At 38.2% G+C, this 26,498-nt stretch overlaps 1 protein-coding gene across 3 annotated transcripts in view; it reads right to left on the bottom strand.

The window, feature by feature from the left end:
* LOC132788767 (uncharacterized) overlaps positions 1-26,498 on the bottom strand; it is a 54,246-nt gene that overhangs the window by 6,190 nt on the left and 21,558 nt on the right. Inside the window, exons 1-11 of one of the 3 annotated variants that reach the window (XM_060796330.1) lie at positions 16,975-16,991; positions 15,911-16,654; positions 12,368-12,504; positions 11,634-11,821; positions 10,490-10,593; positions 10,167-10,403; positions 9,974-10,104; positions 8,470-8,652; positions 6,376-6,405; positions 834-1,025; positions 354-763 (exon numbers count right to left, since the gene is read on the bottom strand). In XM_060796330.1, coding sequence (XP_060652313.1) covers positions 354-763; positions 834-1,025; positions 6,376-6,405; positions 8,470-8,652; positions 9,974-10,104; positions 10,167-10,403; positions 10,490-10,593; positions 11,634-11,821; positions 12,368-12,504; positions 15,911-16,637 — 2,339 coding nt within the window. In that variant the 5' untranslated portion in view covers positions 16,638-16,654; positions 16,975-16,991. Of the gene's footprint in view, positions 1-353; positions 764-833; positions 1,026-6,375; positions 6,406-8,469; positions 8,653-9,973; positions 10,105-10,166; positions 10,404-10,489; positions 10,594-11,633; positions 11,822-12,367; positions 12,505-15,910; positions 16,655-16,974; positions 16,992-26,498 lie in introns of those variants that run through there. The other 2 variants (XM_060796329.1, XM_060796331.1) reach the window with 2 other exon arrangements.

Below are 26,498 nucleotides of genomic sequence, written 5' to 3'. Positions count from 1 at the left end.
TACTTTAGAAGTACTGTATAAATATACTTCAAATAGTCTTTAGTATATCTTGTAGTATTTTAGTGGTATATTAATACGACATATTTTGTAATTAATATCGCACTGTTTTGCTTTCATTAAAAACTGCTAGCGAGTATCCTTAAGTCGACCACCCTCAACTGTTTGCTTTCTTACTTGTTTTATATACTCTATTTTCATTTAGTTAAATATATTTTCTATAGTATTTTCTTTAGTAACTAACTCTTTTAATGTTAAATAAATAAAATATATTGCTAGCATTCCCTTCTTTTTTCTTTAACTACCGTATTCCACAATAGTAACTCTAATAATATAAGTCTAATCCTTCTACTCACCAGTTGAGATCCTTGCAGACTGGAGCGTCGCGGAGCGTTCCATCCCAGATGCGGAGCATGCCGCTGCAATCCTCCTGGGTCTGCAGCACACCAATGGCGCCCACCGAAGTCTCATCGATCTGACCGAACTCGGGATCCAAATTGAACTTGAGCACCGAGATCCAGACCTTGAACCGGGACAACGGTTGATGCATACCCGAAGGACTGTTGGTGCGACGCGACAAACTCAGATGATCGAAGGTCTTGAAGACGCCCATGCCTTGGAGATGATAGAGACACGTCGAGTTGGGAGCCAGCGAGTGTTTGGGATTCTCGAGAATGCCGCGACCAGCGCCTCGAATCCAGAACTCACAGGGTTTCTTGTTCTTCGAGTACGTTGGACTTTGAATGTCGACAAATTGCACCTCAACCTGAGAGTGTGTAAATAAAGTGAAACGTTGTGAGGTAGGAAATTGTGTGGCATAATGCTTTGGGTCTTACCTCCAGCTGGAAACCGTAGAGCGGCAGCAGTTGCGATGAGGTGCCGGTGAAGGTGCCAAACGGCGACGTGCTGAACTCGACCAACAGCTCGGGGCCACTGGAGACAGCCGCGGGCACAGCCTGACCGCCGCCGCAGAACTTCAAAATGATGGGGTCACGTGTGGTGTAGCCATCGTATACGGTCACGTAGTCCTGCGGCAGTCGGGAGGAATGTGTGTGCAAGGCAGAGAAAGAGAGCGCGAGAGTGGGAGAGAGAGAGAGAGAGCGAGAGAATGCATGAGGAGAGCACGAAATGAATGACCAAAAAAGAAACCGAACCGAAAAACCAAAATATGGTACAAAAAGAACGAACGAACGACAAATGTGAAATGGAAATGTTGTTCCATGTGCCTCTAAAAAAAAGGTCAGCTAAGGTCCGGGCAAAACATTTACACAAACTAAGTGAGAGAGAGAGAGAGTGACACAGAGAGATGGTCAGAGAGAGACCGAGAGAGAGCGAAATTTTCGGGGCTAGCGAAAAGAAATTGTCTTTAAGTGCAGCTGCTCTAAACGCTCTGTGTGAGTGTGTGCTTACTTTTTGTGCTCAGTGTACAAAGAGTAGTGTGTGTGGTTTCTGTGTGTGTGTGTGTGAGTGTTTGTGTGCTACCCTGCGGGCCCATTAGGCGTATACGTGATGTTCTCGCTAACTAATCCCTGCTAAAAGGTCAAAGCGTTTGCGGCATTTAAAGCTGATTTTAAGTTTCGTTCATTCGCTCGCTGCAAATGCTTTTATGACCCTTCTTTATGGACGCATCAAAAGTTTCGTTGGAGGCCAAGATTGCCTCGATATCATCTAAAAGATGTTGCCAAATCTGTGACAGACGTTTCAGCTGCTGTTCGTAAAGTTTGTGGTTCAAAGACGTGTTAAGCGGCTAAATTTGGTTTAACATCGATTTGCTCAATGTTTAACTTTTGATTTCATTAGTGGCTAATGAAAGCATTTTCCCATTTTTTAATGTGAATTTTAGTTTTGTTACTAAACAGTTAATTTGTAGTTTTATTCATTTCAATTTAATATATTTGTGTTTTCGACTATTTTATCAATTTATAATCAATTAATAGCTGAACAAGCATTTGAAGAGCTATTTTCGTAGTTCAAAGTTATGTTGAATATGTCGTTCTACACTACAAATATTAATAGAAGATTAACATCTAAAATTTAAATGACAGTTGCATATTCAAAATTTATGAACAAGAGTTTAGACCAAGTAGTTAAAAAGAGCGTGAGTCTATTAAGTGTATCGAGAAGTGCGTAACAAATAAAACACAAAGATATTATTAAAAAAATAAATAGTGTGACAAATCTATTGGTGGACAATACTTTTGGGAAACAGTGTTTGCTGTGATATAGTTTTTTGCATAGTTTTCAATTTGAGTCGATATGTCGCTTTCTTTTTGAATACAAAATTACTCAACACAGTTATATATTTTTTGGAATTACCAACAAACGTTTAGAGGAAACTGTTTACAATTGAGCTTTGAATTTTTATAATTTAAGATACATTTGAATCTTACTAAATAGTGTGTTTTTGAAACCACTATAAAAATGGGTCTGTTGCACCTACAAGTGAAATTGAAGTGAAACTCGAGTGGATTACCCGATTATTGCGGGTTAATTGCAGTTAGTTGTAATAAGGGAAAATTTGTATACTGTCACTCGATGTATCAATATACCAACCAAGTATATATTTCGGTATATTTCAGAATGTTTTGGTATATTTAATTATAATACCGCATTGTTTTGATTTTATTTAGAATGAGTAGAGAGTGTCTCACAGTCGAGTAGACTCGCTTGTAGCATAGAATTTAAAATTTGCAATTTCTTATTTAGTATAGTCAGTTTATTTAGTGCATTTACTTTATATTTTCTTTCTTATAACTTTCTCTGTAACTAATTTATTTATTCAAATTCACGAATAATATCAAAGCATAAAATAAATTTTAGTTTTCAGTTAATGGTTACTTTCTTAGCTTAAGATATAATTAATAAAATTGAAAATAATCAAGATAGTTTGCAGAAATTTTAGTAAGGTGTTCAGTAAGTATTTTAATTTTATATTTTCTTGTTCAGTAAGTATTTTAATTTTATATTTTCTTTAACTAATTTTTTAATTTAAATTCACGAATTATACGAAAGCATAAACTAAGCTTTTGTTTTCTCTGTCAATGCTTACATTCTTAGTTAAGAACTGTCTTTACACAATTTTAAGTAATACTGCCGACAATTTATGCAATTAGAATAAAGTCCTCATTTTGAATTCATGAATTCGGTGGACGCATAAACGTGGCATTAGCTGATTGCTGTCTCTCCTTGCTGTGTGTGTATTTGAGTGTGTCCGTGTTTATGTGTGCGTATGTGTATGTGTGTGTGTGTGTGTGGGATTGTTGTCGTGTGTGTTTTGGAGTGTGGTTAGGCATTGCTTTGATATTTTTGCATAATTTCATGCATTTTAATTGAGTTGAGCCTCCGCTTTTTGCACTTCACACTCGAGAGAGAAAGAGAGGGAGCTGAGTGTGCGGCGTGGTCAGTGGCAACTGGCTGCGAGGAATGCGGCATGTGGCATGTGGCAAGCGGAAAGCGACATGTGCCGCAGGTGGCTGTGTTCGGTTGCCATGTTCAACCTTTTGGCCACGCATGACAAATTAGTTTTGTGGCTGACAACTTTAGCATTAATTTAACTGAGGTTTCAACCAGCCCAAGGCCCAACAGCCTCACACACACACACACACATACAGCCATGTTGCATGCCACAACCGCAAACAGGATCAGGTAATAGAGCACCGCAAATTTATTGAAAGCGTGGCAGCGATACGTTTAAATTGTTGAAGAGGCAAAGCAACAAAAAAGGAAGAGTAGAGCAGGGTGAGAAAGAGAGGGAAAGAAAGAAAGAGAGAGAGGGACAAATAGTGGAGGCAACACATGTGTGTTCTCATCGCTTTTCCCATCTGCCTTTGCGGCGATTATTCACACATGCCGCATCCAAAAACTGCCCAACACTTTGGCTTTGCGCAGCAAAAAAAGGAAGAGTGAAACTCGCCAGCCTTCAGGACAATTTGTTAGTTGCAGTTCTCTGTCCTTGCAGCACTTTTTGAATGCCCAAAAAGTGTTTTCTGGACGCGACGAGAGCGAGCACGATTCGCCTAAGATTGGGGCGCTGATCCTGGTCCCAGGACAACGAGCATTTAATGGCGACAGTCGCATGGAATTAACAAACGAGGGTCGCGACGAGACTCGTGTTCTGGGTAGCAAAACGCAGAGTGCGTGGGTTGCCACAACACTTTGCCTTAGACTTTAGTTATTTGGTTAGTGCAACAGCAATTAACTCAAATGTGCCTCGCTGTTGTAAAACAGCTGTGACGAGTTTTAATTATAAGAAAATTGCTTAAGACTGGTTGAAAACGAGAGAGAGCTGGTAAAAAAGGCTTTTTCACTTGCATCTTTAATATGAATATTTGAATTTATTTGTTATTTTTATTTCATGTAATTTCTATATTTGTTGATTTAAAAAGGTCAGAAATAATTAAAATTAACACCAAAACTATTATATATTGTATTGTATTATCGTTTCTATAACGCCACTAACAATTATTTGTTGTTTTTCTTCGCTACTTTTGTGGAAAATATTAAAAGACCTTCCTAAGAATATTGACTAAACCCATATGGTTTATTTAATTAAAAAACGTTCAAAGTAATTTATAATGAGAACATTTCATTGCAAAAATAAATTAATTTCATAGAAACTAAAATAATTGCTTGAAGAACGTTTTAGAACCGATTTTTCAACGTCTCTATAAGTCTTATTGTTTGTATAAGCTGGCTTATAAAAACAATTTCGTTTCTTCTATGTCGCAATAGCGCTATGTGAGCTATAAGTTGGAATTAAAAAAACCCAACCTTATTGCATGGTGAAATGTTGCCCATTGTGTAAAAACTACAGTTTCCCAGCTTTTACCATTTCGGAAGAGCTTTAATAGTTCTGTCAGTAAATTCGACAGAACAAACCACTTTTTTGTATAAAGATTAAAGAGCTTCACTTGCGAGTTTCCTCAATTGCACGTACAAATTGCAGCCTTCTTACATTTGCCGCTGTGATTGAGATTTAATAGTTCTGTCAAATATTCATGTCATGTCAAATATTCATAATCTTGTATAAAGATTAAATAGCTTCTTGAAGACTATTTGAGAATTCTAATGATCCAGTGAGAACTTCCTCAATCTAAGAATCTTCTTGTGGATACTTTTTAATTAACTTTATCTTTGCTTTGGCCATAAAAACCATTTTGCAAATCCACATTTTTCTCTACACAGTCGAATATTCTTCGACGGCTGGCGATCAACAGAGTTTTCACTGCATTCATTGGTTCGAAAGCTTCCTCAATAACTTCTTAGGCGACCCTCGAGCTACTACAAACTAGTAGTGACATTTTCTATTTCCTGTTACAGTGCTAACAACTGAAGCCACACTCTTTCTATGTCAACAAAACTACCGCTCGAACCTCCCTCGCATGTAGTTTTTGTGGCTTTTTGCGAGGAAGCGAGGAAAAAGGCCCTCAAATGCTCGGGATGCAGCTTGGCTCGCTGGTTGTCAAAACATTTTAGTGCTAATTCAAGGCAAATAGCAGCGGGCTGAGGGAAGAGGAGAAGGAGGAGTAGGAGGAGTAAGAGTCGCCACAGCGGCAAGTGGCATGCTACAAAGTGGAGTGAAATGTCCTGCAACGAACGTTGCCAAACGTTCATCCCTCGTTGGCTTGAAGAAGTTGCTGGCCGGAGGGGAAAGCTAGCTGCTATTCATGAGCTGGATTGAATGTCGAAGCAGGGGACACAATAAGGGAACAGCTGGTAGGAGCTGGAAGGCTCAAGTGGGCGGAGGAGAATTGAGGAGGAGGCTGAAGGCGTGCCTCGGCGTGCATTAGATGAATTGTGCTCGTGGCAATAATTTACACACAATTTACATAAGCCTAGAGCACGTCCATGCATTGAAGTGGAGACTGAGACTTTTCACTCCCCCATCCGCTCCAATTTATCCCCCTTCCCCGTCCCGATGGACGCGCTTTTGTTGTGCGATTTATGATGTGCGTGTCGAGTGTTCATTAATATAAATCCAATGACGAGTTTGCCCCGAGATCCCCGCCATATAATGAATACATTATCTCTCATCTATCGCCATTCAATGAATGTGCTTTTGTGTGTGAGTCTATGTGTGTGTGTGTGTGTGAGTGTGATTGTGTGTGTGTTTATAGTGTGCATGTGTCTGATTAATTGTTTGCAATAGGAAAAGATGACAAACAATTGTTGCTAAAGATTATTGCTAATAGATCTGTGGACGGGAGTTCTTCGGTTTTTTTTTTTGGACGGGGTTTGTGAGGAATGAGGATGTGGCGGTGGAATATGGTGATATTATACTTAGATAACGTGCGTGTGGCGCTACGACTAAATTTTTGATTTTCTTTTATGTGAGGAACTGAATTTGTTTTTTGCATTTATCGAGAATTTAGTTTTTACCGTTGATTTCCATTTGGGTTTTACATTTTCCTATTAGAGAAAATATACACACATACATATATAAAGAATAAAGCGATATATACAATATAGTTTTCTATATAGTCAAACTTTTTTATAATAGTTAATTTTCAGGGTGCAATCAAATGGCTAAATGAGGTGTCGACGTTCAAGTCAGCGACTAAAGAATGAATTTTATAAAGGGTTAAAAACGAGGCGATTACTTGTCTATATAGATAAGAGATTGAAAGTATAGAGGGATTGCTCCCATTTTATATTTTTAACAACAACCCTTTTTTTTATTTACGCTTAGTTTTTAAAAGTTTCTAAATTAACTGTTCTTCTTTTTCTCAAATCAACTTCCTTGGAAGTTTTCTTTAGGAAATGGTTTAATATAATTTTTTCTTTAATTTCTAAATTTTTTTGTGATTTTATTGAATACCTTCTCAATTTAAGGGAATTTTGATCTATTTTAAATTACAGGAAAACTTTCCAGTGAAACTATTTTTGGTAAACTTTTGGTAATCAAACTTTACCTTCATCCTTAAGATATATTTTATCTAAACTCTCTGTTATTTTACTAATCTAGTATTTACTCTTGCTACTTTATTTATTACTTTAAAATTTATATATGATATCAAAGAACCATTTTGTATCTTCATAATTCCTTAAAATGTTCTTCCTTTCCTTAAAAGTAGTTGCAAATTCGTCTAAGTCTTTTCTTTTTAACTTTATGCAATATCTTAGGTTTAAGCTTTTTTTTCACTAATTACAATTTAAATCAGTAAAACTATTTTTGTAAGCTATTACAAATCCAACTCTTCTTTTCTCTTTTTGTGTCTCACTTTATAGAATATCTCTTATAAAAGTTTGCTCTTCTTTGGGTATTTGTCATTATTGAATTAACATTAAACCATATTATCGTGGTATTTTCTTTCATTTATTTCAACTCTTTTCATATTACAAAATAACTTCATTTTTTCTTTAAAATGTTCTTTGTAGCTGTAATACTATTTTGGTAAACTATTTTAAATCCAACTCTTTCATTCTCTTTTCGTTTCACACTTTAAATAATATGTATCTCCTATAAAATCTTTCTCTTCCTCGACTAATTGCTATTATTGTATTATCTTTATTAAAGCAGAGCTCTAATCCATTTGCACTCGACATCTGTGTGAGAAAAGAACTCAACTTGGATTTTAATTTTAAGCAATCTTTTTGCAATTCAATGTCTCAGATTTATTTGTTTTCCCTCATACATCACAAAGAGAGCACTTGGGACTAATGAAAATTCCATTAATTTTCTATCTCTTCTCTATGCTTCAGCTTCTGCTTTTCTTTGTTGTTATACATTATTTTTTTGAGTTGTTGTTGCTGTATTTTTCTTGTTGCTGTTGACTTGGGCACTCATTAAGAGCTCAGTCAAAAGTTACGTGTTTCAGCTTAAAGTTTATTCGCTATATATACTGGTATATGAGGAGGAATTTGAAGAGATCCTGGAGCTGCCAGGATTGTCCGGCATGTCCCGTGGACAATGACAAACAAAGAGGCTACGAAATTAACACTTCCCACAGATTCACACTGAAGCCTATCGAAGCTTAAGGCAATGTTGAATGGACAGACAGACAGAAAGACGGATGGATGGATGGGAAGGGTTAAGAGCTGGGAGGAAAAGGACACAGGACGCAGGACATACGTTGCAGTTGGAACTGAGAACTGGGACATTGAGTGGGAGTTGGATCGTTGGTTGGAAGCTGGTCAAACAACAGATTTTTCCCAGTTTTGTCTTTCATTTCTTTCATTTTCAATTTGTTGTTTTTTGCGCAGTTTCGGCTCCTGGTCCTGTGTCCAGTGTCCTGTTTGCCGGCCATTGGCCAACAGAGGAAGTAATTTTTATACCGTGGTGCGCTCGTTAAAGTTGTTGGCATTGCAAGCCAACGCAACGCGCCTTGGGGCCAACCAACAGACAGACAAACGGACATCTAGTGACTCCAACGGACTAAAGACTAAAGACGGACGGAGGCAATAGAAGAAGCGAGAGAGGAGAGGAGAGGAAGAGAACAAAGTAAAGTGCATTTTGAAGGCAGATTTAATTACCTGAATGTAATCGCAGTCGTTCCATGTTTTCAGCCTCGGCTCAAATTTCTTATCCTTGTCGCCGCCAGATGTTGCCGAGGACATTTTGTTGCTGTTCGCCGTTTCCTGTGTCGAGATCCACACCAGATTCCCCTTGGGCTGTTTGACCAGTATCAGCGCATGTTTGCCATGGGGCACATCGTGCTGCGAACACAATTAAATGCAAATTAATGAACTGATTTTCACCATAAATACTACAAAGCACAGGGCCAGAGAGTTGCATTACAGAAAACATGACAGCGACAACTGCGACAACGACAACGATTTCGACTTGGAGTAGCTTAAGTTACTGCTTCTTAAGTCATTCAATTCATTTAAATCTATGGATTAAATTTACTTTTGCAGATTTTCATGAGAATTTTCAAAGCATGTTTACGACTTTTAAGAGGAATTGAGTGGGTGATTTGCTAGCGAGCTTTATCAGTATTTATTTCCCTTTTTGCAAATTAATTAATTTATGTTAAAGTTCAATATAAATTACTTTGCATTAAGCAGCAACGATAGCTCAATTTAATAAATCCCTAACGCAATTTTTTTTGTTGCATTTGAACAATAATTAATTAATGCTAAAGTTCGATTTGAATAGCTGCCTTTATGATTGTATTTTATTGCATTTTGAATGCAATGAGAGTCAAGAGTTCAATTCAATAAATATTTAATCCTATAATGAGTAGCATACAATTAAACTTTTTAGTTAAGAAAATGATCAAAAGAATTCGTTTCGAATGTAAACGATTTTAAATATGAGATTTCGGTTAAGTAAAAGTGCAAAAAGAAAGAGATTTATCTGTGATCACGTAACAAAATTGTTAAGCAACTTTATAAGAAACAACTTGAAATTATTAATGCGAAAATTGCAAATCTAAAAGTGTTAAAACAACTTGACGAGGTTAAAAAGTTTAAGTGTATAATTAAATTATACGCATTAATAAACCCTCAGCCTAAAGCTAAACCCTGTTGCTTTGCTTTAGCAGATGTGAAAGGTTAATAATGTACATTTATTGTAATACGCAGCAGGACATTAATGCTAAGCACATGTCGAGCACCCTCTGAATGCTTTTTACGACTTGAGTTACTGCAGAATCCTTGCAGACACACACACTCTCATCTACTTGAGCCGCAGCCGCAGTTAATTATAATAAAAGCGCGTTCTATTTTGGAATGTAAATTGCTTTTAAATCGACTCTCAACATTCTTTTGCCTGTGCGACTTTTCAACTTTGTCAATCCAAAAGAAATTTCCGCGTATAATTTTTCGCTCTCATTCTTCTTGTTGTTGTGGTTTTTGTCTTTTGCTTGTGGCATTTTTACGAGCCTGAAGATAATGTGGGCGGCATTAATGCGCAGATGAGCAGCTGAGGTTGAGAAGCTGAGTGAGGTGGCCATAATGAGGCGCTAACCTTTGACAACGATGAGAGGGAGAGACAGGGGACAACCTTAGCTTAGTGACACCATGTGAAACGCACCTGTCGAACAGCATAATAGCAGGTGAGATTCCGTGGATAAATGCCCGGATAGTTGGGCGATTGCAGGCGACACGGTTTCTTGTCGCAGTCGCTAAAGATGCGTGAACAATATGTGCCGGGTATGAGGTCGCCTATAACAAAAATGTAACAATTAGCTGTCTTTAAAGTGCCATAAATTCACTCTTTCACCTACCCAAATAATACTTGGGTTCCGTGTAGTTGTGTTCGTCCTTGATGAGCGGTTTCTCCAGCGAGTCCATGAAGGTTTTATTATTCGCATACGCGCTGAACAAACTAAAGTCCTGACCATAGCGATCCGAACGAGCGCCGCTCGAGCTGGTAAAATCATCCTGACTTCCCTGTTGCTGTTGTTGTTGCTGCTGGTGCTGTTGGCTGAGCAGACTGCTTCGATTGTGCCACTGGTTAAGCTCTGCAAAAGAAAAGAAAAAACAATGAAAGCCCAAGTCAAAGGAGTCAGAGTCAAAGGCAATCCTGTTGCGGCAAGAAAGGATTTACCTGCCAGCTTAATGCCGCCGTAGCGCGTCACGGAACTGTCCTTGGACAGCACCTTGTACCTAATGCGAAAGTCAAAGTTGTAGCCGCTTTGATCCCTTGCCAGTCTGCAAGCAAGAAGGAGAAAACATTGCTATAGTCAGGTGTGAATGACTGCGAGATGCTATCAACGAAATAGCAGCGATAAGTGTAAATGAATGATACAATATACAAAACTTTCAATAGTGAAATAATAAATAAGAACAAATTTAATAATTAAAATAAATAATTTTCATACTGTAGAGTAAACATGGAACAAAAATAATATTTATAAATTAGTTTGTTCTTTTGAGTCAATAAAATTATATTTTTGCACAGAAAATTGTGGATAGAATAAAAATGTTTATATATTGCATGTTTAAAATTATATATATTTTTTAAAAATTAAATTCAAATTTGTAGATAGACGGAATGAGAAAGTATACAATTGATATATAGAATATTTTTAACTTTATAGTTTATTTTCAAATATATATATTATATTTTGTGGACTATTATAAGTGTTCAGTTATTGTCTTTCCATACTGTATAGTAGAAAAATATACTAAATAAATATCAAAATACATACAGTAGATTGAATGTACTATATATTTTTATATATTATATTGCATATATTTTATAAGTAAGTCTATCAAAAATTAAAAACTTTAAAGCGAGTTGTTTATAAATGCGAATTTAATGATTCTACCTTTTAAGTACTTTTTTTTATTTAATTAACATCCGAATAGTTAAAAATATACTGTATAGTATACAGTATAATATACTATATATTTGTAAGCTTTGCTTAGATGTTACAAACTGTAACGTTTAAAATAAAGTGAATATTCATTTAAGTTATTTAAAATACAGACAGACGGATTGGCGGTGCTTAAGTTTTGCAAAGTGGTATTGTGTGACAATATTTTAACTTATGCAAACATAGTAGAGTATATTGGATTAACTATAATGTTTTTTTTGTTATATACTGCATACTGAATATATTTTTATCACCTTAGGTCAAACTTAATAAACTGAGTTTACATTAAGCAAAGTGTAAACATTAAAATAGAATGATTAATTCCTTTGTATGCGGTAGAAGATTGAGCTGCAGTGAGCTGTTTGTGCTTACCTGTTTAGCTTGATGGTGAATATCAAGGACCTGGTCTCGCTGTAGAAGAGCACGGGTCCCCACGAGCTGCCGCACCACATGCCACCGATGGGGGTGCGTGCCGATTCGGCAATCTGCATGAAGCCATCGGGACAGCCCTCGTGCACGTAGCTGGTGAAGCGTCCGATGGTGAAGCTGTCCAATGTGACCTGTGTCGAGAGGAGGCAGATTAAAAAGATGCGGTCTCAGGTTGGGGTAATAAAGTGTGCGCTGTGTTTTTTATGTTATGTATTTTTTTTTTTGGTCAGTATATCAGTGCAATGGTTGGTTGAGTTGCTATGCAGGATGAGGATGAGGATGAGGATGCTCTCAGGACGCACTCGAGCGTGGCAAAACTAAACCCAAAGCCAAAGCTGTTGCCTTCTTTGTGTGTGTGCTTCTTATGTGCGAAGGTGTGAAGTGGCATAATAACTAACTAGCGTCCACATCCTGTGTAAGGACTTGGGCGCGCATCCTTTGAGATGACCCCGACTCCGAGTGTCAGTTGTTGTTACGCTTCGTTCGTTGCACGCCTTTGGGGATTAGGGATTTGCGCTGCTCTGGTGAGTGGCTTTGAAATCAATATTGCTCACAACGTTGTGCTCGCTTACTTGCTTATCTTTTTAATGGCATAGTTTATCCCACTTTGGCAAAATGAATTGTGAAAGGTAGCCAGGCAGCCACCTGGCGGCGAGAGGACGCACTACACTACTCACCTGCACTACGTCGCCATGTTGGCCGCCAGCCGCTGTGAACGTGAGCACACAAACAAACGGCACCCGATCCTGCTTGGGTCGATGCAGCTCCAGGGCATACGTCTGTCCAATATCGCCGTAGTAGGTGCGATTACAACCTGCGATGAGACAGCGAAAAACCATAAACGGGGTGGCAAAAATATCCTGTTAGCTGCTGACGCTACTGCTGCTTGTCGGCAAAGCATGTTTAACGCAATTAGCGTTAGTTGGGCAATTATGTGCTGCCGTTTTATGTGTTCCGTGTGCAAAGCTGCCAAGGCAACCGCAATTTACACCACAAAAAAATAAACTCCTTGCTTAAACGTCTATTTTGTTATTAAGCGTCGACTCGAATGACGATTTGCGCGCTAATTTATTGAATGACATAAATTAACACTGACTGTTAAGCAGCTGTTAAGTTCACAGCGTCTTTACAGAACTTTGAGAAGACAGAACTATTGATGTTTTGATAAATTTAAAAACAATTATTGATTGATAAAAAGAGTCAATAAATTGGTACAAAGCAAATATTTCAATGCATATCACGACAGTCACTACAATTGTTTCTTATTAGTTTGATAATTCTAGTTGCCCAAGCGATCAATTATCGATATCAGTTGATTATCACGACTTAAGCTTGTGGTATTAAAATACTGCAAGTATTATACACTTTTCGAAAGTAGAAATGGACGTTACTTTTTTGGCAAAAATTAGTATATTTTCAAGTTGATCTAGCAGTGAAAAATTCGTGAGCGTCCTTTCAAAAAAATTGCATTAAAAATGCATTTGAGCGGTAAACAAATTCAATTTGTTGTGTTTTTTTTACTTTTTTTTTTAAGTGAGTGTGTTCAGTTTTAGCATTTATGAAATGCAAATGTAGAAGGGCAAAATGAAAAACAAGCGAAAAATGGTAAGTGCCTAAAACTTTTTCACTTTGTCTTGGAAGCGCCTCCTGTTAAGCGCCACTTTTGCCATTTACCGCTACTTCATCTCATGCATACAAATGTATTTGAGTGCGAAGGCTTGTGCATGAATGATATCTCTGTCTCTTTTGTTCTAATTGGTAAACCTAATGAAATTATGTGTTGTAGAAAACCAGAAAAGCAATTCAATTTGCATGACAATTGTGAATTGCAGTTTTGCTGTTGTTGCTCAACAGAATGACATATCAATTAGTTTTATTAAAAATGCATTGGGATTATGTAGAGACGAAACAGAAGAGGTGAATGGACATACAATCGATTTCCATTCAATTTGCTTACTAATGCGTTAGCAGCTTACCTTTCAAATTGGATTGTTGTTTCTTGTTGTTGCTGCATCATTCAATCAAATTGAACATGCAGACGAGTAATCATCAATACTCAATTAGATAATTATGCCTAACAACTACACGTTGCCTGTCCGCACACACACACACACACACACAAATCCAGATCGAATATTCTGATGTGTTGGTGTGTATATGTGTGAGGGAGGCTTTGCTTATGTTAGTGTGCACGGAACGACATGAATTTAGAAGCTTTTAAGCTGTCAATAGGAACAACATGGCAGCAAAAAAAGCTCGTCACATTAAGCGGTAATTGCTTCAATTGTTTTATCTCGCATACACATGTTTGTTATACTATATTGAGTGCTTGATTGCCCAGTGAACCATCAATATTTACATATGCGCCCGTTTTTCAATTAAAACCCCAATGCGTTGACGTTCTCATTCTGTTCTGATCCTTTCGGCTGCTCCTGCTGCTCATTGAATGTCATTGAAAATACTTAATTAAATTCATCAACGCTTGACATGACGTGCCCATGACTGGGCAGGCGAATGCCACTGGAAAAGGGAACTGGCAACTGGCAACTCTCTGTCTCACTCTCTCTCTCTCTCTCTCTCACTCTCTTTGGGCAGCCAATTGGCAAAGTGAGAAGTTCACTTTGCCGCCATTATGAGGGCGCTTCGTTGTGAGTGTCTGCGTATGAGTGTGAGTGGGCTTAATTACATTTACACATGGCGGGGCGGGAGGCTCAAACGAGGCAGCGCAGGTTGAGAACGCGATAAACACACACAGAAAGTGTGCGTAGTGGGAGGGGGAACTGAGGTGAACTTACACTGAGGCAAAAAACGGCATGCCGAAAGCCTCATGAAATATACAACTAATTGCAGCTTAAAGACACTGTCAAATTGTAACCAGTAAGCTGCGCTTAAGTGAGCTTTCGAAAGCTGCCAAGAAATATGCAGATAATAAGATTATGTACTTGACTTGAAGATTTTGCTCAGCTTAATGCAGTTTTGTCTCTCTGCATGTGAGGGTGTGTATTTGTATGTGTTTGCGATAGTGAGGTGTGTTGTAGTGAGAGGGAAAAAGTGCGGGCTGCCTTAAAGAGTGTGAACAGTGCTGCCACTTTGGCCGTTTCATTGCGAGATGTTTTACTTTTTAAATTTGAATAATTTTTTTTAAAATAAATTTTACTAGTTCCAAATTTGAATAGTTTTAAGATTATTTTCGTATTTTTACGACGTTGGGTTATTGGTTTTTATTTGAAAGCCCACTGTTGTTTGTGTTTGTACAGTGCTGTCACATTGGCCGTTTTATAGCTACATTTTAAAATGTTTAATGTTGTCTACATTTTTCTTAATGAATTCTACTAGTCCCAAATTTGAATGGTTTTCAGATTATTTTTGCATCTTTAAAACATTAGCGGGTTGGTTTTTATTTGAAAGCCAATGTTGTTTTAAATTAAATATATCGTTTACATATAAACACAATTTTCACTGGGTATAGAAACTTAAGCAATGAATCTACAAGGACGCAATGACGAAAATTTCAATTTGAAACGAAGTGATAAATATTTGAATTATTCATATTATAGCTGTCGATTTTATAGCTATTTTTAACATATTTAAACTATCTATTTGAACTATTCATATTATAGCTATGGATTTTCTAGATATTTTAAGTATTATTTTTATAAACTTTGTTATTCTTTTCTTTTATTGACATTACATGCACATATAATTATGAAAAAAAAAATTATAGAGAAGATTTCCTCCATTAACTAGAATTACTTTTAGCGAAAACATTCTCTAGTTCATAATATAATTTTAAAGCAGTCTGCTTAAATGAAAAACAATTGCTTGCCGGTGTGTGTCTAGCCAAGAGAGTTTTTACTGTATTCTTTTTACACACATTTTAATCTACTTCTTTTCCCCAAATCTGTCAACTGCTTTCGAAATTGTGTCAGCACAGAGCGTGAATGTGTGTAAAGAAGCTTAATATCGTAAGGTTGACTGAAACAAAGAGTTGCAAAAAAGTTCAACGACTGTTGAGTTCATCAATAGCAATTTCACCTTCCTTTACTATTCGATCTCTTTCTCTTTCTTTCTTTCTCTCGGGTTGTGCAAACAAAAGCATGTGTTGCTATTCACCCACAGCGTTTGTCGTTGCTAATCTCTTATGACAGCTTTGCATAATTGCTCATCATACCCGTAGCGTAATGTTTCCTTTCCCCTCCCTTGCCTTCCCCTTTACTTACGTGTGCAGAAGCGTGGCTCGTCGCTGCCATCACCGCAATCGTTGTTGTTATTGCAGAATTTGCTGAGCGGCACGCAGCGTCCATTGGAGCAATTAAACTCGGACAGAGAGCAACCTGAACCTGAGCCTGAGCCACCTGACCCAAGCAAACTGGCAGCAACCGGCATGGCATTCGATGTGGAGGTGGCTGCTGCTGCCGCTGCTGCTGTTGCTGTTGCGGCTGCAATGGCTGCTGTTGCGGCCAGCGAGAGCAGCAAAGTCAGCGTCGACGTTGACGTCAGCGTCGCAAATGGATGACGTTGACGTTGAAGCTGACGTTGAAGCTGAAGCTGAGGCAAATGACAATGGTCGATGCTACAGCTGGAAGCCTTAATTGCATGACATTGTGTTGCTGTTGCTGTCCTTGTCCTTCTTGTTGTTGTTGTTGTTGTTGTTGTCCTTGTTGTTGTTGGCATTTGTAACATTTGTGTGACAGTTTTGTGGCGTTCATTTGACTGCCATTTGCTGTGATCCCGCCAATGTTCCATGACCTCCCTCAGTCTGAATAATTTTGTTTTTGTTTTGGTTTTTCTTGTTGTTGTTGTTGGTGTTGCTGTTGTTGCTGATTCATTTGCAATTGCTGTTGTTTGGGCAGTGTTTGTTCCATTTATTCGTTGTTGTTCTTGTTGTTGTTTCAGTTTCTTTGGCCTTTTTCTGCTTTTGAATTTCTGACGCCATTTCAATGTCATTATGGTGGTTGTGGTATCTGTAAAAAACAGAAAACAGAAAACAAATTAATTAAATTGTCGTAATTTTTCATTTTTCCCCATTTTTTTTTTTGCAATTTTAATTAATTTTCACAAATGTAAATTGAGTTCAATTTGATGTATACATAATCGCATTGCTAATTAGTTGTATTTTTCTGTACAGCCTCGTTTTTTTTGCGCACTATTTAATGAATATTCACGAATCAATTTTGGTATTCAAATGCACAAAACGATTCTCGTGCGGCTCACTTGGCGATTTATACGCCAAATTTATGGCCAAATATTTATCGCTCGGCATATAAATTGAAATAAATTTTACACTGTCCTCCGTCTCAACCCTTTTATCTCCTCTTCTGTGTGTTGTGTCCTGTGTCCTGTAACAGTTTGCGTCGCTGTCTCTGTCGCAGTTGGCATCATAAATATTTGCAGCATAAACAATTTTTATTTTTGTACATTTTTTGTGTGTGTTGGTTGTGTTGTGTTTTCGTTATCCTTGCGCATTCGCTAAGGACGAATTTTCACGCGCGTTGCACATTATGTGTAAAAATGTGTGGGAAATTCGCTGTTGTTGTTACTGTTGTTTTTGGTTTTGTTGTTGTTTTTTGCTGTTTTGCGTTCACGAAGCGTGTAAGGGCACTTTTTCAGTTTTTGTTCAGTAGCACAATGGAAATATGTGTGTGGCCTGGTCCAGAGACGAAACCGAAACCAGACCAAAAACCCAAACGAGAGCAGAACAGACGCTATAAGGGGAATTGATTAATGTGTTTTTTTTTGCGTCGTCGTTGAGATCGGTGTAGAGGTGTAGAGGAGGATAGAAGGTGCTGCTGTCGATTGCAGCAGTCAGTGATAACGATGAGAATAGCAAGAGAGAAAAAAAGAGTATAGAGTGTATAGAGAGAAAGAGAAGGCTTCTCTATTGCTGCTGCTGCTGCTGAAGCTGAAGCTGCTGCCTCTTGCTCTTTGCTGATGATTTATTACCGTTGTTTGGGGCTTGCAACGCGTGACCCCAAAACAACAGCGAAAACAACAACAACAACAACGACGACGTCGGCAACAACGAAAGTCGGTAAGTCAATGAGGGCTAGTGGGAAATTACGGTGGCCGCCGGGGGAATTGAGTGCAGCAAGCGCATGGCGAAAAAGGGAAAAAAGATGGAAAAAAATAAAAACGAATGAAGTGAGCAGAAAAACAGTTGCATAATTTTAAATTAGACGCACAGACATGGAACAGACAACGACGACTACAGCTGGACGGGACAGGAAGCACGGGGCAGACAACGACAACTATGGCGGCGACGACGGAGGCAGACATCAGACAGCAGATGACGTCGACAACGTATAACGAACAACGAGCTAGTACAACGAACACAACAACAACAACAACAGCGGCACACGGAAACTGCTACTGATGCTCTTTTTTTTTGCTGCTGCTGCGGCGGCTGTTGCACAAGACAACACGAAAATGTTTTTGCGTCTGATGGAGCGCATTTCATTGCCCTGCAAATGCTCTACAAATTGCCAAGTAAAATAACAAAAATAAATTAAATTGCTAATAAAGAGACGAAGGGTATGAAGTATACTTAATTTGGTGCTAATTATCTAAATACAAATGTTCTATGCTCTATATTGAGGTGTGTAGTTGAGGTTAAATGTTAATTACGAAATTACTTTGCAAACCAACTATTATTATATTATCGAAATTAAAGGTACAAATGATACGTAGTTCTCCGTACGTATACGTAATTTCGGGTTAATGTGCCCTAGTTTGGAGTTCAGAGTTTATGTTGAGTGTCATTAATTTTGTGAAGTTATTTAATGCACAACTGTCAATATAACAAATTTGTCCAACAATTATTACATTATCGCAATTAAAGGCAGTGAAGAAATTACGAAATTATTATGTAGTTCAGCAATTATTATATTATCGAAATTAAAGGCAGAGAATGTGCAACAAATATATCTTGGAAAGTTCAATATACGTATACGTAATTTCGGGTTAATGTGCCCTAGTTTAAGCTGTCTAGTTTAGGTTGAGTGTCATTGAATTTATTTATTTATGTCAACAATAACGTCCAACAATTATTACATAATCAAATTAAGGAGTGAAAAGATACGACAAAAAAATCTTGATTAGTTAGTTCTTTATACGTATACATAATATCGGGTTAGTTCGTAATTTGTGGCATCTAGTTTACGTTAAAAGTCATTCAATTTGTAAAGTAATTTAATGCTCAACAATTTCCGAATTATTCAGCGAAAATTCACTACAAAAAAGTTTCAGCTCTTTTTCTGTACGTATACGTAATTTCGGGTTTGCTGTGTTGAATGTCAAAGAATTTGTGAAGTAATTTAATTTGCAAAAATTACAATATTCTCTAATAAAAGAGCGAAAATCGATAACATAAAAATATCAGCTAGTTTTCTGGTAATATTATTATAACTATAATTATAATTATTGAAAGATAACAGCGAACTTTTGTATCTATTTTACCCGTTCTTTAACTTATAACTTCATCTTTAACCAAACTTCCTATAAAATATAATTCATTTAATTAATTTTTATTTGGTTTTAGATTTGATTTGTTATCCATTTGTAGGAAGCTATACCAGGCTTCTACTTTTTGTTCCAACCAAGTCGTACATATACGTAATTTCGCATTGATTAGCCAACTGATGTGCTCTATTTAAGTTTAGAGTATGCAATGTGTGCAAGTAAAAACATGTTGTTTTTAACATATCCATGCCAGCGGCTCCTTGTTGACTACCCTTTCTTCCTTTCTTCATCGCTCGCTCGCTCTTCGACGCTTCTTCGACGACGAAGAAGAAGCAGTCTCTGCAGTCCCGCTGGCAATGTGTCCTGCTGTTACGCTGCAAATGTTATAGCGTCTGGCGTCAGTGGAATTTGCCACACACAAAATCAAGAAGCCTGCCACGCAAGCAGCTAACAGCAGCCACAAGCAAGAGTCCAGTCTGTACTCGAAGGACTCGCAAGGACATCGGGGGACTGAGAGGCTACTTGCAGTCGCTGACTAGTCGTGCATTAAATTGCTAATAATTTTTGATATGGCAAACTTTGTTTTCGTACAACGTAAAGTAACATCTGCCTTCTTTCTCTTTCTCTCTATTCACTTGGGTTTTATTGCAAAATCTGAGCAAAGTGCAGTTTCGTTATGGTCCTATGTGGCTTAAAGTCGTGGCCGGTCCAAGATTCTTGACTAGAGAGTAAAACAGTAAAGTAAACAAGCAAGTAAAGTTGAAAACAAAAGCACAAAACATGGAATGAGACTAAGACAAAAGAAGTCTGAAACTGAGGCTGAGCGTTCGATGGAGCAATGTCAAAAACCTTTCAAATTTGCACTTGTGCTGCTTCTTCTTCTTGTTTTCTCTCTCTCTCTCTCTCTTATTCTCAGTGTCGTCTACTGCGGTAGTTTCAATAACACAGCAACAGCAACAACAATAAGAAGAATGAAAGCGGGCAAGAACAAGAGCAGTAACTTGTTTATCATGGCGTTTGCTTGCTTATCAACACTAAAACACACACACACACACACTCTCACACCCAAGCATAAACACACACACATACACATTTATACAATCTCATATCTGTTTACAATGGCGCAAGAAGAAGAAGATGAAGAAAACGACGACGACAAGCACGTGAAAGATGGTGGTGTAGATGACGATGATGGTGAAGTGAGAAGCAGAGTGGGAAGCAGAGAGACAAGCAAGCACTGAAATGGACGACCTTAATGGCGCCCAACGTGTGGCAGAGAGTGGAAGAGAGAGAGGGAGAGCGCGCTATCAGTTACTGCTACTGCGTTGAAATGTGTGACCTCCATACCTCCAAGTCATCGCAACTAAAGCAGCAAACATCAATATCCAACAAGCTTTACCGCACACATTGCAACCACAGTTCACGTATTCGAGGAGGAGGACGAGGAGGAGTAGACGCTTTTTCCTTGCTTGCGTATGTTTGCCATATGCAAAATAGTTGCATAGAAAAAGTGTTGAAAGACATGTTGGCAGTGGTACGTTGTAGCCAGCGGCATTGGCAGTTGTTTTACTATTTTTTGCTGTTGTTGTTGTTGTTGTAGCCCCAACTCCTGAAGCAAGTCACATCGCCATCATCTTCATCATCGCCATCGCTGCAGTTACAGCCGGAGCATCATCATCAACTGGCAACCGGAAGAGAACTTGACTTATAGCATACCATGATGCACTGTGTACCATGCTATTCTCCTCCTCCGCCCTTTAACCATTTGCTAGCTAACAAACTTTGCTCAGGCGTCGCAGCGGAAAGGGAAGTGCAGCATCGCACTGTGCTCTGTGTTCTTCATCCCCCAACCTCGACTTCTTTCTTCCCTCCATCGACTTCCTGTAACCCCTTCTATAGCGAAGCGTGTGATGTGACTTTAAATTTCAACTACATACTTGAAGGCGAAGGCGTTTTATCTGTGGCTCAATACGAAGGCATCGTCGTGTGTCGTGGGTCTTGCCTCATTAGCGCAACTAAATCCGAGCAGAGACAGAGGAGAAGTTGTGGGAGGAAGATGCACACAAAAAGCAAATGATAATTGCGACAATTTGCCAAATATAACCCGAGACAAATTACTTGTATCGCGCCAGTCGAAAAGTTTTCAACCCAAATTGCTAGCTGTATGTATTTTCCGGCTGTGTCTTGAGGGAAGTCAAAGCTTGAAGTCGAGGGAGGAAGGAGGTGAGCGAAGGCGAATTCTGTTAGATTTTGGCAATGAGGCGAATGTATGTAACGAACTCAAAACAGACAGACACAGTATGAGTACTCGAACAGTGAATGTGAATGTGAATATGTGAGTGTGTGTGTTTGAGATGTGTAAGTAAGTAGATTCCCTAGTTGGCAACGAAAGGCAAATTTCCCTTGGCCCTGTCAGCGGTAGTCGTCAAAAGTTTCTTTCGCTTCTGTTTCACAGTGTGCAATGTAAATGGCATTAGAAGCGGAAACGCCACACACACACATACACTCGCACACACACACACATGTAGGCACTCATGTGCATGTGAAAAAGGGCGTCAAAGTTATTTAAACGCCAACATCGACAAGAGGGCAAAAAGCAGTGGCAAGAAAAAAGGGAAGCAGCCGCAATTGAGGCTGCTTCTGCTGCTCCTTCACTTTACTTTCTTTCCACTCTTTTTTTCGCTGGCGCTTTTGCACATTTGGCAAGGACTTTCACTAAGCCGCTTAAAGCAGGCTCAGCGAAGTGCGTGCCAGCAACTGGCGTGTGCCTCGCGATTTCTGTATCTCATTGTGTGTGCTCGAGTGTGTGTGTGTGTGACTCGTGTGTGTGTGTACTTTATGCAGTTAATGAATTTTGAGCGTTGCTCGCATTTTAAGCATTTTTTTTGGCCATTCACTTTGGCTTTCAAAGGATATAACAACTTTGTTATGCTCTTTGCTTAGAACAAAAACTCACTAAAACTTTTCCATTGAACTGAAAATTAAGTTATTTATGATAGCACACGAGAATCGCTTAATGGAGCTGGCCACAGTGAGAGAGATTGAGAAACTATGTTGAAAGCTGCAGAGAATAAGCTTAATGCTGCTGTGATTTATTTCATTGCAACTCAAATGAATGATGACACTCTATGCAATTTGCTTGGCATTCAGCTTAGAGCTCAGTTGAATGGCGTAGCATATTCATTGATTTAATTGCTAATTCTCTTCGATAGAGAGCTTAAATTGAGCTGAATAGCCTCGAGAGTAGTGCATATTGTTAAGCTTATTTCGAATATTCATTTGAAAGCGTAATTCATATTATTTATCTTAATATTATTTGATTTCTAATTGATATTGATTTTGATTTGCAATTTGGAAATAACCTAAATAACCTGAAGACTAATTCATTTCATAAATGCATATTATTTATCTAAATATTATTTTATTTATAATTGGTATTGTATAATTGGTATTGATTTTGGGTTTTAATTTGAAAATAACTTAACCTGAAGACCAATTAATTTAGTCATTTTATTGTGAGTGGAATTAAAATATTTTCATCATTGAAAGAGTATTTGACAAAGTGTTTGTACTTTTTATGTATGTTTTGGATTGCGCTCAATAAGCTTATTCTGCTGCTTGGCTTTTGCTTGAATTTTAAAGACAATACCTTCAGGGTTTGCCATTTTATTTTTAATTTGCACTTAATATGTTTTTGTTGCGCTCGCACATCGCCTACGCTCTTTCCCTCTCGCTCTCTCTCTCTCTCTCTCTCGTCCTCACTCTCTTTCTCTGTCTTTCTCTCTTCCTCTCTGTGCTGCTGTAATGGGCCTCAGTTATAGTCGCTTCACGCAAATGAAGTCAATTTTATGGGCATTACAAATGCCATTTTAATGGCTGTGTAATTAAAGCGCACGCAACACTTCAGACTTAATTTAATTTTGGGTAAAATTTATAACAATTTTTTAGCGCCTGTCATCGCCTGTCAGTCGCAACGGGTTTCCATTTTCAAACAAAAATATTTTTGCTGCTGTGCATTGTTGTTGCTGTTGCTGTCCAGCGTCGAATACTGGATACTGGATGGCTGGGATTCCATTGTTTAGCCTTTGATTCATTGATTCAGTCAACAGGACTCTAAAGTGTATTTTAATTTGATTTCATTGTTCGCTGTCATTCAATGGCATTCGCTCTGTTCCAAATGAATATGAATTGAATTCCCCAACTGCTGCAATTGGTGGGAGACGAAGCTACTTGTTTTCGGGTTTGAGTTCGGGGTAGAATTGAGAGGCGAAGAGGAGTAGGATTCTTTTTTTCATTCTCCTTTTTGGTGATTTGGGCTTTTTGAGGGCGCGTTCATTCATGACATTTATTCGATTAGTGTTAGGTGGGAAATGGGCCAAAGGGGCAAAGGGAATGGAGAGGGGAAATCAGTGAAGGCGTGTCGTAATGCGACTCTGTATGTCTTTCTCTCTGCCTGTCTGTCAATCGGTCTCTTGTCCATTTGTCTGTCTGATGACATGGCATTTTAATTAGTTTTCAGCAGTCGGACGGGTGGCGGGTGAAGTGTGAACTGGCTAATTAATATGACAGACGCAGGCAGAGGAAAATTGCAAATTTCGAATTCATTCGAAATGTGCAGAGGTCAAATTAGCTCGAGGAAAATCACGAAATGCGTTTGATTCAGCTCCGATATGATGCTCTGTGTATGTGTGTGTGTGAGACCAATGCTAATGGAAGTTATGCTGAATGAATCAACAATTAGTATGTGACCGGGAGCCAAATTAGAAATGAGTGAAAAATGGAACTATTTGAAAAATTGAAATGCTGCCGCGCTATTTTAGATACATTTAATAACGAAATTGGCCGCAAATAATTAAACAAATAGGAAATCGAGTGTGATTGACTGTGAGATACTCGCTGCGCATTTTCGATAAAACTATATTTTAAAAATATACCAAATTAATATACTAAAAACACTAAAATATACAAATATTTCGTATATTTTTAAAATATAAATTAATATACCAAGATTACACAAAATATACTAAAGGTTATATTTGGTATGCATATGCGCATAGCAGTGTATTCAAAATATACCGAAAAATATTGTTGTTATTAATATACATATACCAAATTAATAAACAGAGAAAAACTAAAATATACCGAATGTTATATTTGATATGTCTATTTAAAGTGTATTCAAAAAATACCAAAAATATATACCGAAAATAAATTGTTGCTCTATTTCTTAGTCTCTGATATCCATTTTGGTATATTGGTATTTTTTTATATTTTAGTATTTTTAAATGTTTTTTTTTAAATTTAATATGTTCCAGTATTTTTTGGGCTTATTAATTTGCTATATCGTTTTGGCTGTCTCTTTCTGCCTGTAACACACACTTCCTGCAGGCACAACGTTACGTACGTACCCGGTAGTCTGTATAATTAGAGTATTTGGTAGTTAAGCATACCCCAGAGTGGTGTGCAACAATTTAAATTAAATTCGTATCTTTAGAAAGAATAAATTCGGCGTTTGCTCTCTGTCTGTGTGCAAGCATTTCACTTTGAGTGCTGTTCACATATCAAATATTACGCATACGCAACGTTAGCTGTGCTTGAATGATGGATTTTTTCTTCCGTGTTTTGGTTTTTTTTGGTGATTTGAGTTATTTATGTGCATGTGAAATGCATTCCTCGAGTAAATATTGAAATTGTGCATAGCAAATTGGCAAATTGCCAGCACAAAGCGCAGACATTGGATTTGATTGATGTGCTATTAAAGCGATTGAAGTGGTCAGGGTGGAAATAAATTGAAATCGAAATCGAAAATCAACATTGAAAATCCTACTCTGACGGTTCGAGGAGAGAGCGAGAGCGAGAGAGGCTGGAAATGAAATTGCGATAGACAAAATGCTGTCAAATCACACCCATGAAACCGATACAGTCATTAATATTAATGTGCTATGGAAAAATATGTCTTAAAACATCGGATGGGAAAAAACAACAACAACATAAACGAGGAGAGGAGTGTATGTGCTATATTCTGATGTTGTCAACTTTGTACTCGGTCTCCTCCTCCTCCTCCCTCCTCTTCTGCTGCTGCTGTCTATCATCATCGTCAGAGTCAACATCATCTCCGACTTATAAACGTGGTTGACGTACAAACATTATGCGATTCTTCAGGCGCAACGCTTGAATTATTTTTGCTTTTGTTAAAAGCAAACATGAAGCAGGCGGGGGAAAGAAGGATTTTGTAGAGGATGTGCGTATGCGTGTCTGTGTGTGTAAAATACAAACAAAACTCCTTGCTTATAGAAGATAAACAGCGAGTAAGACTTGAGGGGCGGGGGGAAAAGAGAAGGCAACGAAAAGAACACGCGACATATTTGCAAAACATTTGTCACATCCTGCAGTTGCCTGGCAAATGGAAAGGAAAAGACTTTCCACACACACGCACACACACAAGCCCTTACATGTGTGTGTGTGAATCGTTTCACTTCGTTTTATTTAAATCTAAAATTGCTTTTGCTTCAGTAATTTGTTTCCTATGCAAATTTCTCCTCAACAAAATTCCGCAAAAAATAAAGAAATTACTTGCTGTTGTTAGCTCAGTTCTTCTTCTTCTTGTTCGTTGTTGTTGTTGTTATTGGAGCAGCTTAATCTGCGAGCTGAATAATGCAATTACAAATAGATGAGTCGAATTTGTTGTTCGATTGCCCAATAAAAAAAAAAATCCGAGGAGAGAGAGACATAGAGAGTGAAGACTGCGAAAATCCAAGCTAGTCATTTTGTTGCTGCCTCTTGACAGCTTCAACTTTGTTGCCAGGCTTCCCCCTCTCGACTCATCGTCAATGCCATCAAGTGGCACTCAACTTGTACTCGACTCACAAGCAAAAGCGGTGCGAAGTGGCAGCTCTAGCTCCAAGGCTGCCTCGGCATGTTGCAACAAATCGAAATAGAAATTGAAAAAAAAAAATGAGGAAAAAAACACAGAAAATAAAATCAAATTTCAAGTGGCGCTTCGAAGGCGCTGCAAACAGGCGTGGCAGCAACAGCGGCAGCATCCAACTCAAGAGCTATTTGCATAATGCGGCTGCTGCATGAATAAACCATGTCTCGATGGCAATGCCTCAGCAACTGCCTGCTGCCCCATTCCCCACTCTCTACAACGCTTTTGTGTTGCACTAAGAAAACGTTTAAATCAAATCAGCAAAAGACAGCGAATTGAGAGATGATGGCAGAGAAAAGAGAGAGAGAGTGGGAGAGTGGGAGAGCAGAGCAGTTGAGCAATTGGGAAACACAGACGTCCCAGGTTATGACTAGACGGCGATAAAGCATCGCACACGCTTCATTGAGTACTTTTGGGGGAAA

Source organism: Drosophila nasuta, chromosome 3, assembly GCF_023558535.2.
Source record: "Drosophila nasuta strain 15112-1781.00 chromosome 3, ASM2355853v1, whole genome shotgun sequence".
Taxonomy (NCBI): domain Eukaryota; kingdom Metazoa; phylum Arthropoda; class Insecta; order Diptera; family Drosophilidae; genus Drosophila; species Drosophila nasuta.
The sequence above is the reverse complement of the archived record's forward strand: the minus strand, read 5'-3'. Positions and strand labels throughout refer to the sequence as shown.